Below are 15,636 nucleotides of genomic sequence, written 5' to 3'. Positions count from 1 at the left end.
GTGGAGATTATAACAGAACATGGCCAAGATGTTCAAATGTTCATAAATGACCAGCATGGTCAAATAATAATAATCACAGTTGTCGAGGGTGCAACAAGTCAGCACCTCAAGGGTAAATGTCAGTTGGCTTTTCATAGCCAATCATTGAGAGTATCTCTACCGCTCCTGCTGTCTCTAGAGAGTTGAAAACAGCAGGTCTGGGACAGGTTGCACGTCCGGTGAACAGGTCAGGGTTCCATAGCCGCAGGCAGAACAGTTGAAACTGGAGCAGCAGCACGGCCAGGTGGACTGGGGACAGCAAGGAGTCATCATGTCAGGTAGTCCTGAGGCATGGTCCTAGGGCTCAGGTCCTCCGAGAGAGAGAAAGAAAGAAAGAATTAGAGAGCGCACACTTAAATTCACACAGGACACCGGATAAGACAGGAGAAATACTCCAGATATAACAGACTGACCCTAGCCCCCCGACACATAAACTACTGCAGCATAAATACTGGAGGCTGAGACAGGAGGGGTCAGGAGACACTGTGGCCCCATCCGACGATACCCCTGGACAGGGCCAAACAGGAAGGATATAACCCCACCCAAAGCACAGCCCCCACACCACTAGAGGGATATCTTTAACCACCAACTTACCATCCTGAGACAAGGCCGAGTATAGCCCACAAAGATCTCCGCCACGGCACAACCCAAGGGGGGGCGCCAACCCAAACAGGAAGACCACGTCAGTGACTCAACCCACTCAAGTGACGTACCCCTCCTAGGGACGGCATGGAAGCACACCAATAAGCCAGTGACTCAGCCCCTGTAATAGGGTTAGAGGCAGGGAGCCCTGCCTCCCGCTGTTTGCTTAGAAATTCTAGGGAAAATTAGACAATTAGAAATCGTCTTGTGACCGTAGCGTACGTGTAGGTATGTACGGCAGGTCCAAATCGGAAAGATAGGTAGGAGCAAGCCCATGTAATGCTTTGTAGGTTAGCAGTAAAACCTTGAAATCAGCCCTTGCCTTAACAGGAAGCCAGTGTAGGGAGGCTAGCACTGGAGTAATATGATCACATTTTTTTGTTCTAGTCAGGATTCTAGCAGCCGTATTTAGCACTAACGGAAGTTTATTTAGTGCTTTATCCGGGTAGCCGGAAAGTAGAGAATTGCAGTAGTCCAAGCTAGAAGTAACAAAAGCATTGATTAATTTTTCTGCATCATTTGTGGACAGAAAGTTTCTGATTTTTGCAATGTTACGTAGATGGAAAAAAGCTGCCCTTGAAACAGTCTTAATATGTTCTTCAAAAGAGAGATCAGGGTCCAGAGTAACGCCGAGGTTCTTCACAGTTTTATTTGAGACGACTGTACAACCATCAAGATTAATTGTCAGATTCAACAGAAGATCTCTGTTTCTTGGGACCTAGAACAAGCATCTCTGTTTTGTCCGAGTTTAAAAGTAGAAAGTTTGCAGCCATCCACTTCCTTATGTCTGAAACACAGGCTTCTAGCGAGGGCAATTTTGGGGCTTCACCATGTTTCATTGAAATGTACAGCTGTGTGTCATCCGCATAGCAGTGAAATTTAACATTATGTTTTCGAATGACATCCCCAAGAGGTAAAATATATAGTGAAAACAATAGTGGTCCTAAAACGGAATCTGTAAGGAATCTGTAAACAATGTAAGAAATAATACATAAAAAAACAAAATACTGCACAGTTTTCTAAGGACTAGAAGCGAAGCTGCCATCTCTATCGGTGCCATCTTCCTATCATAGTGCTTGATGGTTTTTGTGACTGCACTTAAAGAAACTTTCAAAGTTCTTCAAATTTTTCAGATTGACTGACCTTCACGCTTTGAGCTGTTCTTGCCATAATTTGGACTTGGTCTTTTACCAAATAGGGCTATCTTCTGTATACCACCCCTACCTTGTCACAACACGACTGATTGGCTCAAAAGGAAATACATTTCACAAATTAACTTTTAATAAGGCACACCTGTTAATATAAATGCTGGTTCAGAGAATGCCAAAAGTGTGCAAAGCTGTCATCAAGGCAAAGGGTGACTACTTTGAAGAATCTCAAATATAAAATATATTTTGACTTGTTCAACACTTTTTTGGTTACTACATGATTCCATATGTGTTATTTCATAGTTTTGATGTCTTCACTATTATTCTACAATGTAGAAAAAAGTAAAAATAAAGAAAAACCCTGGAATTAGTATGCGTGTCCAAACTAAGGTACTGTAGGCCTAATTAAATTGGCACTAATTCACCACCTCATGAAGTGGGTACTCTAGGGCCCCATAAAAATGGTTACATTTTTGGCCAAAATCTGTTTTGTTTTATTCCAAACTAAACTTACTTGGTTTTGTTCCTGTCACGCCCTGGCCATAGAGAGGGTTTTATTCTCTATTTTGGTTAGGCCAGGGTGTGACTAGGGTGGGCATTCTATGTCCTTTTTTCTATGTTTTTGTATTTCTTTGTTTTGGCCTGGTATGGCTCTCAATCAGGGACAGCTGTACATCGTTGTCGCTGATTGGGAGCCATACTTAGGCAGCCTGTTTTGCTTTGGGTTTTTGTGTGTAGTTATTTCTGTTTAGTGTTTTGCACCTGACGGAACTGTTGGTTGTTTGTTATTTTGTCTAAAGTGTTCTCAGTAAATACATTTCATGATGAGCACTAACCACGCTGCATCTTGGTCCGATTGTTACAGTTCCAGGATTTTTATCTCACTTTTTTGTAGAAAAACACAACTTGATGTTTTAAGTTCCCAGACCATTTATTAGGTCTGGAAAAAGATAAGAAATTTTGATTTTGGTGTGTCATTACCCTTTAATTCAAGTGGCAACTAGCAATAGGCTGTTGTTTTGCAGTGCACATGTGATGGTAGTTTGCTAAACAAATATCCAATGGATTGATGCAAATAATCAGGAAAAAACTACTTTCTAGTAAATTAGAAGGTTTTTGGGAAAGCCTTTCTCCATCTACCAGAAGACTGTTATCAACGGCAACAGTGGTAGACATATGCGCAGTACACACAGACACACAAACAGACGAGACAGGGGCATTCCTGTGTCATTGCCTATTTAGAGAGGTGCAGGAAATACGAATCATTGATGCATTCTGTTAATGTCGTGTCTCCCGCTCGCCTAGCGTAGTAGTGACTACCGAACGGCTCCCTGACTCACCTATTGCTGCTCATTGGACCCTATGATCACTCGGCAACACAGCTGATGCCCCCCCAGCCTGTTTCAATAACACGGCACCTAATTTTGTTTATCTGTCGGCCCCAGCCTCAAACTCAGGTCCTGTATGTATCTAACTGACCCGCACTGCCCATTCATCGCCATTTAGCCCGTTGTTGTTTTAACTCTCCCGATCAACACCTGTGATTGCTTTATACCTCTCTCTAATGTCAATATGCCTTGTCTACTGCTGTTTAGGCTAGTTCTTATTGTTTTATTTCCCTGAAGAGCCCTGTCCCACTCCACATGCCTTAGATAGCTCTTTTGTCCCAACCCCCACACATGCGGAGACCTCACCTGGCTTAACTGGTGCCCCCAGAGACGAATCCTCTCTCATCGTCACTCAATGCCTAGGTTTACCTCCACTGTACTCACATCCTACCATACCCTGGTCTGTACATTATGCCCTGAATCTATTCTACCACGCACTAGATGACCAGTTCTTATAGCCTTTAGCCGTACCCTTTTCCTACTCCTCCTCTGTCCTCTGGTGATGTAGAGGTTAACCCAGGCCCTTTAGCCCCCAATACCATTCCCCAGGCGCTATCATTTGTTGACTTCTGTAACCGTAAAAGCCTTGGTTTCATGCATGTCAGAAGCCTCCTTCCCCAGTTTGTTTTATTCACTGCTTTAGCACACTCCGCCAACACTGATGTCCTAGCCGTGTCTGAATCCTGGCTTAGGAAGGCAACCAAAAATTCTGACATTTCCATCCCCAACTACAACATTTTCCGCCAAGATAGAACTGCCAAAGGGGGCAGAGTTGCAATCTACTGCAGAGATGTTCTGCAGAGTTCTGTCATGCTATCCAGGTCTGTGCCCAAACAGTACTTTTAAAAATCCACCTTTCCAGAAATAAGTCTCTCAATGTTGCCGCTTGTTATAGACCCTCCTCAGCCCTCCGCTGTGCCCTGGACACCATATGTGAATTAATTGCCCCCCATTTATCTTCAGAGATCAAATCTGTACCCCTACAAATCAGCTAGGCTGCCACTGTCATCCCCTCTTTAAAAAGGGAGACACTCTAGACCCAAACTGTTACAAACCTATATCTATCCTGCCCTGCCTTTCTAAAGTCTTCGAAAGCCAAGTTAACAAACAGATTATCAACCATTTCAAATTCCACCGTACCTTCTCCACTATGCAATCTGGTTTCCAATCTGATCATGGTTGCACCTCAGCCTCGCTCAAGGTCCTAAAAGATATCATAACCACCATCTTTGCTAGGTAAAGCCCCGCCTTATCTCAGCTCACTGGTCACCATAGCAACACCCACCAGTAGCACCTGCTCCAGCAGGTATAGTTCACTGGTCATCCCCAAAGCCAACACCTCCTTTGGCCGTCTTTTCTTCCAGTTTTCTGCTGCCAATGACTGGAACGAATTGCAAAAATCACTGAAGCTGGAGACTTACATCTCCCTCACTAACTTTAAGCATCAGCTGTCAGAGCAGCTTACCGTTCACTGCACCTGTACACAGCCCATCTAAATAGCCCACCCAACTACCTCATCCCCATACTGTTATTTATTTTTGCACCTCAGTATCTCTACTAGCACATCATCATCTGCACATCTATCACTCCAGTGTTAATGCTAAATTGTAATGATTTTGACACTATGGCCTATTTATTTCCTTTTCCTTACCTCCCTAATCTTACTACATTTGCACACACTGTAAATATATTTTTTCTATTGTGTTATTGACTGTGCATTTGTTTATGTGTAACTCTGTGTTGTTGTTTTTGTCGCACTGCTTTGCTTTGTCTTGGCCAGGTCACAGTTGTAAATGAAAACTTGTTCTCAACTGGCCTACCTGGTTAAAAGAGGTTAAATAAAGGTGAAATTAAAAAAATTCTGTAAATGTCTTATTGTACACTTGGGAAAATGTATACATGTTTTAATGAGTTCAATGCATTGATCACAATTGATTTCCTACCAAGTTCAAACCTACTACTCAATGAGGCATAGTGCACTCGTAATGGCCAACGCACAGCTCCGTATTTCAAAGCCATATCATATATCTCGATTGTAAAAGTGTGAACCAGGCACAGCAGCAGGGCAGACACTTTCATTACAGGAATCATGCACTTCACTGTTAGGCCAAATAATGGTTTTATGAGCAAAAGAAACAAGACGTTTTGAGTGAGGTGGCCAGGTAGAATGTACAGCTCGCACCAGTGTGACCAACAAAAAATGTAACTTGCAAAGCCAAGTCAAAGGGTAACAAAATACAACTATATGGTCACAGTCTGGAGCCCTGGAAGAGCATTAATACAATAGCGCACGACATAGGGAGCCATTGGTGATGCAACCCGCCTGGTGTTAAGAGCCCCTCTCAGGGCAGGCACTGTAATCTGGCTTACCTGCTACTCCAGATGGGAAGGCCACCATTCGCTCTAGAGGAGAAAAGCCACTTACTGGGCAGAACCGTCACTGGGTCAGCATAGTACTTCCAGATCAGAGACATCATCAGCACGGCCTGGGAGAGACAGAGGGAGGACATCACTCTCTGCCACTTGCTCCCATTGGACTGTGCATCTGTCCGTCATCATCCATAGTCCCACATCTATTAAATATTTGTATAGTTTCCTATTGCAAGATTGTGAAATAAGCCTAGCTACTATGAAAATATACCAATGAATTTTAATTATATATATTTTAGGAGTTTATACTCCATATATCTCAGGTTTACATCGCTTACCTTACTTGACTGTGGCCTGCTGAACATTTCTGGAATGAACTGGGGGAAGAGAGAAAAATACAAACTTCAGGCAACAAACTGATAACAGAGTGTGGTTTCTGACACAGAGACAATGTATCACAGTGGAACTGTAAGGCCAACAGGTGAGACTGTACGACAGCTGGTTAGAAGGGGTGGAGACGTCAGCAGAAGTGTTGCCCCTCAAAGAAGCTTTGGTCAAGCCACAGGAAGTGTCTCACGTCAAGGTCACCTTTACCTTCCTTCATCCACCTCAAGCTCTATCCTGAGGATTATGAGAGATTTCTAATTTAAAACCCTCCATGTATTCATACTGATCGCTGCATTTACTGCATCACAATTAATTTAAGGGCGCCATCTTTAGGGTTAAAGATATGAAAACTTTTCCATTAAATTATTTCACTGTGCCATTGTGCTTGGGTTTCACATTTGAAATGATAGAGTGGCAGAATTATCTTTGACTCCAGTGAAAACAGAAATATTCAGCACATTCTTCCCTTAAAATAAATCTGTATGGGGTATAGTATCTACAAGTATATATTAGTTCCATTCTGACAAAATAATGGTCCCGTATTTGGTCACCACTGGTCTGTAGAAGTGGTGTGCTGCTAAATGGCACGTTCTTGAAAGGGAGCCCCTTTCCTTCCTCTGTTACTGTCAAGGACTTAAGAGATCGAGCGGGAAAATGAGAAAATGGAGAGAGGGCAAGAGAAGGCCGATGGCAACAGGCTGCAGCTGTGACAGAGGCCTCCCAAATGAACACTCATAGTGCTTATCTGAAACCCTCCTGCCCACCACTCCCAACCCTTTGTTTTTTTCTTATTTTTATTCCCCACATCCTTTTTAACATACATGTACCGAGTCCCCTATAGAAAGATGGAGCAAATTGTGCAGTAGTTTCCCCGCCTACTAAAACAGCTAAGAGAAAGGAAGGAAAAATTGGTGATATTATCAAGGCCATACCTCCACCATGTGTCATTATACGAAGTGTTTTTAATGGTAAATATTCTATAGGCTACATTTAATTTGACAAAAATCTCTAGAAGTTAAGGGAAGAATGCATACTTGTATGTGTACTTGAGATATAAAACAAATATTTGTTTTATGAGGCTTTTTGTTGTGACATCTTTAGAACAGAGATGGGCAACTGGTGGCCCGTTTCTAGGCCCGCAGATCAACTAACCAAAACGAAAAAATAATAATACAATTAGGAGAGGGAAGCAAGCAAGACTTTTACACATCAGCAGTTTTTCCTCGTTATGTCATTCACTGAGTCACTCAATTAGCCCATGTCAGCAAAAACAATTTGATTGGTAAGTTAGTCTAGCGGCCAGCTATCCAAAATAAAAAAACCTGGTCTTGCTTTGTCATTATTGGGTATTGTGTGTAGACTGATGAGAGGAAAAAAACAATATCATACATTTTAGAATGAGGCTGTAATGTAACAAAATCAAGGAGTCTAAATACTTTCAAATGCACTACTGAGCGCTCTGGAGCAGGTTGTCATCAAGGATCTCTCCGTACTTTGCTCCGTTCATCTTTCCCTCAATCCTGACTAGTCTCCCAGCCCCATGCCACTGAAAAACATCCCCACAGCACGATGCTGCCACCACCATGCTTCACCATAGGGATGGTGCCAGGTTTCCTCCGGACGTGACACTTGGCATTCAGGCTAAAGAGTTCAATCTTGGTTTCATCAGACCAGAGAATCTTGTTTCTCATGGTCTGAGTCCTTTAGGTGCCCTTTGGCAAACTCCAAGCAGGCTGTCATGTGCCTTTTACTGAGGAGTAGCTTCCATCTGGCCTGATTGGTGGAATGATGCAGAGATGGTTGTCCTTCTTGAAGGTTCTCCCATCTCCATAGAGGAACTCTGGAGCTCTGTCAGAGTGACCATCGGGTTCTTGGTCAACCCCCTGATTAAGGCCCTCCGATTGCTCAGTTTGGCTGGGCGGCCAGCTCTAGGAAGTGTCTTGGTGGTTCCAAACTTCTTCCTTTTAAGAATGATGGAGGCCACTGTGTTCTTGGGGATCTTTAAAGCTGCAGAAATGTTTTGGTACACTTCCCCAGATCTGTGCCTCAACACAATCCTGTCTGGGAGCTCTACGGACAATTCCTTCAACCTCATGGCTTGGTTTTTGGTCTGACATGCACTCTCAACTGTGGGACCTTATATATAGACAGGTGTGTGCCTTTCCAAATCATGTCCAATCAATTGAATTTACCACAAGTGGACTCCAATCCAGTTGTAGGAACATCTCAAGGATGATCAATGGAAACATGATGTGCCTGAGCTCAATTGAGTCTCATAGCAAAGGGTCTGAATACCTATGTAAATAAGGTATCCGTTTTTAATTTTCAATACATTTGCAAAAAAATAAAAAATCTAAATGTTTTCACTTTCTCATTATGGGCTAGTGTGTAGATTGATGAGGGAAAAAAATATTTCATCCATTTTAGAATAAGGCTGTAACATAACAAAATGTGGAAAAAGGGAAGGGATCTGAATAATTTCCAAATGTACTGTAGGTAGGAAGTAGTAGCAACCAAATATAATTTTTGGTGAGTTTGGACATTTAGAAGTGAATGAGAGACATTGTGCAAATGGAAGAGTACTGGCTCTGGAGCAGCATGTGTACACGCTGTGTCTGTGTGGAGTCTGGAGTCGCTAGGGCAACGGGCCTGCCTGCCTGCTCTGCTCAGAGAAGATGGGGGAGAAGTACACAGCCGAGAACGGAGAGGAGAAAAAAAAACTGAAGAATATCAAAAAGATAGCAGTGGCAGCTGTACAGATAACGCATTGAAAATGTCTTTGACTTCTCAAACATGGCATAAAGTCCAGTCACGTTATTAATTCAGCCACTTAGATAAGTCATAAGTTAAACGTAGGGTACGCGTTAATGCAGAACAATTAGTTTTCACGCAGGAAAAAAAGAAAAAGCATAAGAAATATCTTGCTGTGTTTTGTAAACACAGATCTGAAATGCTTCTTATTTAAATTTCTATTCAGCATCAGACTCATTTGGTGTTTCAGTTGCACCTCTCCAGAATTCACAAACAGCATTCTGTCAGCAGACAGCACTCTGACTTATGTGTAGCTAATTTTCTCTGGTACTTTTCTGTGTAGCCGAGCCTACTTTTCTCTGAGAAAAATGCAAGATTAACTTTGAGAAAAATGTTATGAAATGTAGCTGGCTCTATTATAAACAGAAGTATGGTCATGCATAGTTTTTGCAAAAAATACCTTGCCTTTTCATTGTAAGCTAATTTAGCCTACTTGTGTGGATGCCAGCCAAATAGAGTTGCACTTCTGTTGTCATCCGTTGAAAATGAATGTATTTTCTGTGAAGGAAAACTATAGTTGCAGGTCCCTGATCACTCTATTGAAGCAAAAATAACAATTGACTTTCAGTATAAAACAGGACCCCTGTCAATACACAGTTGGACCTGCTCCCACTTTGTGCTATTTACAAACATGACTGGCTCAACTGTTCTAGGGAACTATGGTAAACTCAAAATGAAAAACGCAATCTGCTTTATCTCCTAACCTTTTGCTCAAGTTGAATGCAGGTATTTAACTAATAAGTAGCTGAACTTAAAATAAATAGTTAACGGTATTGAAAAAACATCCAGTGGCTATTTCCAAATACCCTAGTATATGGTATACTGTCCTAGCTGTATAAAATGCTCTCTTTTCTAAACGGATGGTTGCGTATCCATCGGCCCCTCAAAAGTTAAACACATCTGAACTTTCTGTCTGTGGAAATTGTATGGATATGAACGCGTCATCTCTGCCGACTGTCAACGTATGACTCCCATTGAGAAAACATTGGAAATCAGGGATACTGATAAATGAAAATGCCATTCTGGCCTTGCCCAAACAGTGAACTGTGCAGTAAGGTATCATCACAGGGCATTATGTTATCAAGCTGCAGGTTGCTAGCACAAAATAAAGGAATTAGCACCAATCCATGGCAGATTGGGGTCACGAGTGGCACAGCGGTCTAAGGCACTGCATCTCAGTCCTAGAGGCGTCACTACAGACCCTTGTTCGATTCCAGGCTGTATCATAACCGGGCGTGATTGGTTGTCCCATAGGGCGGCGCACAATTGGCCCAGCGTCGTCTCCTGTTAATGATTTAATGGCAACATACATGGACAGTATTCTATTGGCTACTGTGGTCAACACAGGATTTGGTGTTTGTGGATCTGAGAAGATTTAAATTATACTTATGGGGAAAACTCCCTTGGATTAACATCACTTTGTCATAGCACTTAACCCATGAGATATACACAGCATACTGCTTGCCCATCCATTCCACATGTGATGTCGTTTACCAGATTTCTGTGTACAACACTGAACAAAAATATAAACACAACATGTAAAGTGTTGGTCCCATGTTCATGAGTTGAAATAAAAGATCCCAGACATTTTCCATATGCACAAAAAGCTTATTTCTTTAAAATGCACAAATTTGTTTACATCCCTGTTAGTGAGCATTTCTCCTTTGCCAAGACAATTCATCCACCTGACAGGTGTGGCATATCAAGAAGTTCATTCAACTGCACGATCATTACACAGGTGCGCCTTGGGCTGGGGACAATAAAAGGACACTCTAAAATGTGCAGTTTTGTCACACAACACCACAGATGTCTCAAGTGTTGATGGAGTGTGAAATTGGCATGCTGACTGCAGGAATGTCCACCAGTGCTGTTGCCAGAAAATTAAATGCTAATTTCTCTACCATAAGCCTACCACAACATCGTATTAGAGAATTTGGCATTACGTCCAACCGGCCTCACAACCGCAGACCATATGTACGGCGCCGTGTGGGCGAGCAGTTTGCTGATGTCAACGTTTTGAACAGAGTGCCCCATGGTATGGGCAGGCATAAATTACAGACAATGAACACAATTGCATTTTATCAATGGCAATTTGAATGCACAAAAATACCTCTAACAAGATCCTGAGGCCCATTGTTTTTTTGTTTTGGGGGGGGTATCTGTGACCAACAGATGCATATATCTGTATTCCCAATCATGTGAAATCCATAGATTTGGGCCTAATGAAATTAATTCAATTGACAGATTTTCTCATATGAACTGTAACTCGGTAAAATCAATGACGTTTTTATATATTCCAAAATGTGGCATTTACCCTTATATCGCGGAGATGTCTTACTCTTTAGCCTGCAACGCTTATGGTGCTAAAAGGAGTCAGGAAGGATATAGTCATAAGGTTGAAGAACAGATGACAGTTTTGGAGAGGGAGATAAACTCTGAGTCACCATCACCAGCCATTAAATGTTTGCGGGTCTTTGTCAATCTCTCCCAGTAGGAGAACGAACATTATGTCCCTGTGCTAGACTATTACAGAGAAACATGTCGACACAACTTCAGAGTTTGAACACAGCTTTACCGGTAAAACTGGGCTACAATTTGTAAACGTTACCGCTTGAATTATATACTCACATAGGAGGAAATTGACGGTAACAACCTTTTGACAAGGTTGCAGTAGCAACCAGACCTACCCGGTCGCCATTTTCCTTTGATTATTTACAATAGCCGTCGCTAGGGAAGCACACACCCCTCTCTTTCTACCCGGTACAGGGTATTTTTACTGAATATTTTTGCCTAGTGAAGTTGGACTGTTGTCTTTATTTTCGTAAAATACCTGTATCAAGATAATGCATTGTTGGTAGCCTCTTATTCTGATAATAAGGGGTACTGTGTGTAAGTTTAGGGACTATCCATATGTGGAGCTTGCAGTTTTAACCTTTTGCCAAAAAAAGGTATATGGGCAAAACGATATGGAGAGGAGAAAAACAAAAATGTGTCATGGTTACCCCTGATGACTGCTCATCTAAAGACAAATACATATAGATCTGATTGCCATGTAAAATTATCCACACAGGTATCTCGCTATGATTTGAAAATGTGTTGACGGCTCCTAAAGCCAATCAATGGCTACCAGGGGCGGAGAGTAGCTTGTCCGTCCGATTGACGCTATAATGAATTCAATAGGGAGGGAGGGGGAGAATCCAATCCGGTTTGAGCTAGTTTTTGTTCCAATGGAACATTAAGGTTTGCTAAGCTGTAATAGAACGTAGTGTTTGAATCTTATACCAACATACAGTATTTTTCTTGCTCCGTTTTGGAACAGTTCCCTCTTTATTTGAACAAATACGCAAAACAGCCATGCCTAAAAGGAGCAAAGTAAGTGGAATATGTTTTATTGGTTGTATATATCCTTTGATAGATAAAACAAATGCATTTATTTTTGCATATAAAATGTAGCCTCATATCCATGTTTTGTTCCGCTCCGCTGCAACATTGTTGCACTGCTGTGTTCAGTCAGGAGTTTAAAATGTATCGGTCTGTTTTGATTTGGGAAGTGGCGGGTTTTCTACTTTTTCACGCTGTGATTTTAGTCTTCGAAAAATAGGACTGGTTACATGTTTTGTGCGTAATATTTACTCTATCAGATCAATTTCAAATTGGGGTTTTGTCACGTCTTCATGGTGGTTGTTTACAAATACATTAACCTATAAAAGGACAAAGAGGTGTAGGTCGCTAGCTACGTCGTAAGATGGCGATTCTGCAGAAATAAAGTTGGTGACACCGATTTTTTTTTTTACTAGGCAAAGTCTATTGCACATAAAATTTAGATTACATTGCATTTACACGTATTAAAATGCTGCATAATTAGAATAGCTTAATTGTTGGTAGAATATAATGCTCAACGCACGGTGGGCGGTATGCACATGCAGAGGACTGCTTCTAGGGCGCTTTGAAAAGGGCACGAAGACTTGTGTCATGGCTGCCCTTGTGAGCAAGGCGAACACTGACGACGTTTTTCTTACTTTGCAATATAAAAGTTCATAGTTACGCAAGGTAAAATACGTTAAAGTGCGCTAATGTAACATGCTGCATCGTTAAAATACTTGGTTTAATTACATTAACGTGTGCCCTTTTGTTGGCTCTAGCCAATTCTGGGTTATGCAATGGCGATTCGTCGACATCACAGAGGCGCTCTTGTTGCTGGGGATTCTAGTAGATTCTGTAACCATTTGGAGAATCGCTGAGGATCTCGGAGTTTGAAATTCGAATGAATGGCGGGAACGCATAGTAGACTGTCTGGTCGGAGTAGCGAGCACAGTCATGGTGCCTGGCAAATCCCATTCATCACGAGTGAATGAATGCGTCGGGAGTAGGCGGAGTCGGTATTCCCCTCTCCGTAGAGATTACAGACAACATGGTATAGTCATAGGCAATGGACCATGATCTGAGCAAGTTGACACTATTATCCGTTTATTAGGTAGTTCGTGGGTGACGTAAGTGGAAAAAATAAGCAGTTATATCGAGACTGTGACCATAACACGCTGCAATGCTTTTCCTTACCTCCCTACGCCTTTTTTGGATTACATAATTCCCCTAATACTCTTGGCATTTAAACTGCCCCTCCCCCAGTAAAACCCACCTAACACGGTTGCCCTGCTGAGCTGTCACTAACATTTTATTATTATTATAGGCAAACGCCGATGTTGAGGCAGCAGAGGTGAGTGATAAACATCTTACTTAAATATAATGTGTATTTAATCAAGGTGATCGCTGGTTGTAAGAATTTAAATGTTCAAATACAATTCCATTGTTCTGCCACCAGGGGTCAGCAGCAACATGTCAAACGTTGCTCCCATTTTATGAGTAAATAATTGGTATTTTCTTTTGAAATATTTCAGCCTAAGAGGAGATCTGAGAGATTGGTAAATGTGAGTATTACACACCATTATTGACACTTTAATTAAAGATGCACCCAAAAACAGAATTTCAGCTAAGAATCACAAATCTTTCATTGCAGAAACCTGCAATTGCAAAGGCAGAGCCCAAGCCAAAGGTGAGGAAGTGCAGACATTTCAAATGTACATTTAATAGTAAATTAATTGCATTTAAGGACTTACGGTGTCTTATCCCATTAAACATATTTATTTACAGAAGGAGAAGGCAGCACCTAAGCCCAAGAAGGCTAAAGAGGTGAAGAAGACCGAGCCTGAGGAGAAGGAGGTGCCCGCAGAGAATGGAGAAGCCAAAGCTGAGGAAGAGGTAAGGGGCTGCTGGGATATGTAGGATTTTGTCTTATAAGGACAGGAAAAACAAATCAAATTGATAGTTTATGACCGTATAATGTTTTAAACATAAGATAATGAATGTCAATTATAAATAAGTTCTCTCAACTATTGCCAACTGTTTTATTCCGTTATGTTTTAATTTTAGGCACCAGAAGAACCTGAACAGAAAGAGGAGGAAGAGGCGGCCGAATAACATCTCTCAAACCACATCTTTTATCAGTGCTCCCTGTACCTCTTTTTCTTGTACAATTCAGGGGTATATTTTTATCGACTATTTTCTAAATGCAGGTTTTTTAGTAGTTTGATTGTAGAAACACATTTTTTTATGAAATAAAAAATACAATTGGAGATGGGGATTTCATTGCATCCCATGTTTTTACATCTCTGGAACAATTACGGTCATTGTAAATGTCAACGGTTTTTATTTTCGATATGGGGGGAGGGGTGGGAATGGGACAGGTTACTACACCAAGAACATGCAAGCACGTCGTTTACAGGATCCGGTCAAATCAACAGAGAGCTTGTCTGAGAGACTAACATTCCATAGGCTATATGAGGGACGTTATATGTAACCTGCATTGTGTGGTGGGGATGAATTAACTCAAGGGGGAACACATTGTTTTATTGTTTATAATGAGGAAAACATTTTAGTATGTTTAAGCTGTGTTCCATATAACTCTTGTACTCATTGTTTTTCTTTACCATTCTGCTTAATAAACCTATTCCCTAGTACTGGAGTTCCTCCCTATCAGGCCTGTGCATTGGGTGTAATTGGTTGTCTCTGTTCTGTGATAGCATTGCAATAAATTTGTATAGCTGCTATTAAAAGGGGTTTTCAACTTTCTATATGCAGTGTGTAATGGTACATTGTGAGTATGGTAAAAATGGAATTGTGTTCTTAGCCAAGCTAAAGACGTACATAAGTGTGAAATATACTGACGATTATGGTTCCTTGGATGCTGAGAAACTGTACATCCATTTGAGCTGTCAAATACACAAACCAGCAGTAGCAATATTCATGTGGGGTTTAGGTATCAAGTACAAGTGTACAGTTCTTTTATCCTTTGTTTATAGATGTATCTGTGTAATGATTGGTATAAACAAACCAATAAAAATTTGGTTGTAATTGTTTTTTCTCTGTGTGATGGAAATAGACCATGTGTGAATCCAAATAATCATGTAAAAACTAACTTATTTTAGATGCTAGTTCTGACCACAAATATGTAATGTAGTAGCTACATAATACCAGTTCTGAGATTGACATGGCAACAGCTAGTATCTGTCCTTGACATGAAAAAAAAAAAAACATTATTTGGTTATTAGACTCCTGTCAGACTCATTCCATGGGCACATTGTTTTCACTCCACCCTTTTACTTAATTGATCAATTGAGGTGGCTGATTAGTAATAACTCCTCTCACCTTGTTGTTTAGGTCTTAATTGGACACAAATTGAAAAAATAAAAACCAGAAGACACTCACTGTGAGGGAGCTCAGACACAGAACAAATACATTAAAGGAGCTGTATGTAATATCTTTGCATTGTAATGTCAGAAAATGTCATATCTACA

General features: G+C 41.2%; 1 protein-coding gene and 1 long non-coding RNA gene across 3 annotated transcripts; one reads left to right on the top strand and one right to left on the bottom strand.

Moving 5' to 3' along the window:
* Positions 1–251: 251 nt before the first annotated feature.
* LOC106603562 (uncharacterized) lies at positions 252–11,734 on the bottom strand. 2 transcript variants are annotated; one of them, XR_001328440.2, is made up of 4 exons: positions 11,414–11,734; positions 5,926–5,954; positions 5,588–5,703; positions 252–350 (listed from the first exon to the last, which is right to left on the bottom strand). It is a non-coding gene; the product is annotated as an uncharacterized lncRNA (long non-coding RNA). The 2 variants fall into 2 exon arrangements; XR_006769643.1 differs by having other exon boundaries at positions 271–350; positions 5,926–5,964.
* A 146-nt stretch (positions 11,735–11,880) lies between these two features.
* Positions 11,881–15,193, top strand: LOC106603561 (non-histone chromosomal protein HMG-14). The gene is made up of 6 exons (XM_014197413.2): positions 11,881–12,157; positions 13,473–13,499; positions 13,681–13,710; positions 13,800–13,835; positions 13,934–14,041; positions 14,213–15,193. The coding sequence occupies exons 1-6, from the start codon at positions 12,140–12,142 to the stop codon at positions 14,258–14,260; spliced, it is 267 nt and encodes an 88-aa protein (XP_014052888.1). The 5' UTR covers positions 11,881–12,139; the 3' UTR covers positions 14,261–15,193.
* Positions 15,194–15,636: the final 443 nt, after the last annotated feature.

The sequence above is a fragment of the Salmo salar genome, chromosome ssa04, assembly GCF_905237065.1.
Source record: "Salmo salar chromosome ssa04, Ssal_v3.1, whole genome shotgun sequence".
Classification (NCBI taxonomy): Eukaryota; Metazoa; Chordata; class Actinopteri; order Salmoniformes; family Salmonidae; genus Salmo; species Salmo salar.
This window is presented reverse-complemented; position numbering and strand designations above follow the sequence as displayed.

Excerpts from the sequence above, each read along its gene's own strand:
- LOC106603561 (XM_014197413.2), top strand. Across the intron at positions 13,711-13,799 it reads GATCTGAGAGATTGGTAAAT|AAACCTGCAATTGCAAAGGC; the intron begins GTGAGTATTACA and ends CTTTCATTGCAG. Across the intron at positions 13,836-13,933 it reads AGGCAGAGCCCAAGCCAAAG|AAGGAGAAGGCAGCACCTAA; the intron begins GTGAGGAAGTGC and ends ATTTATTTACAG.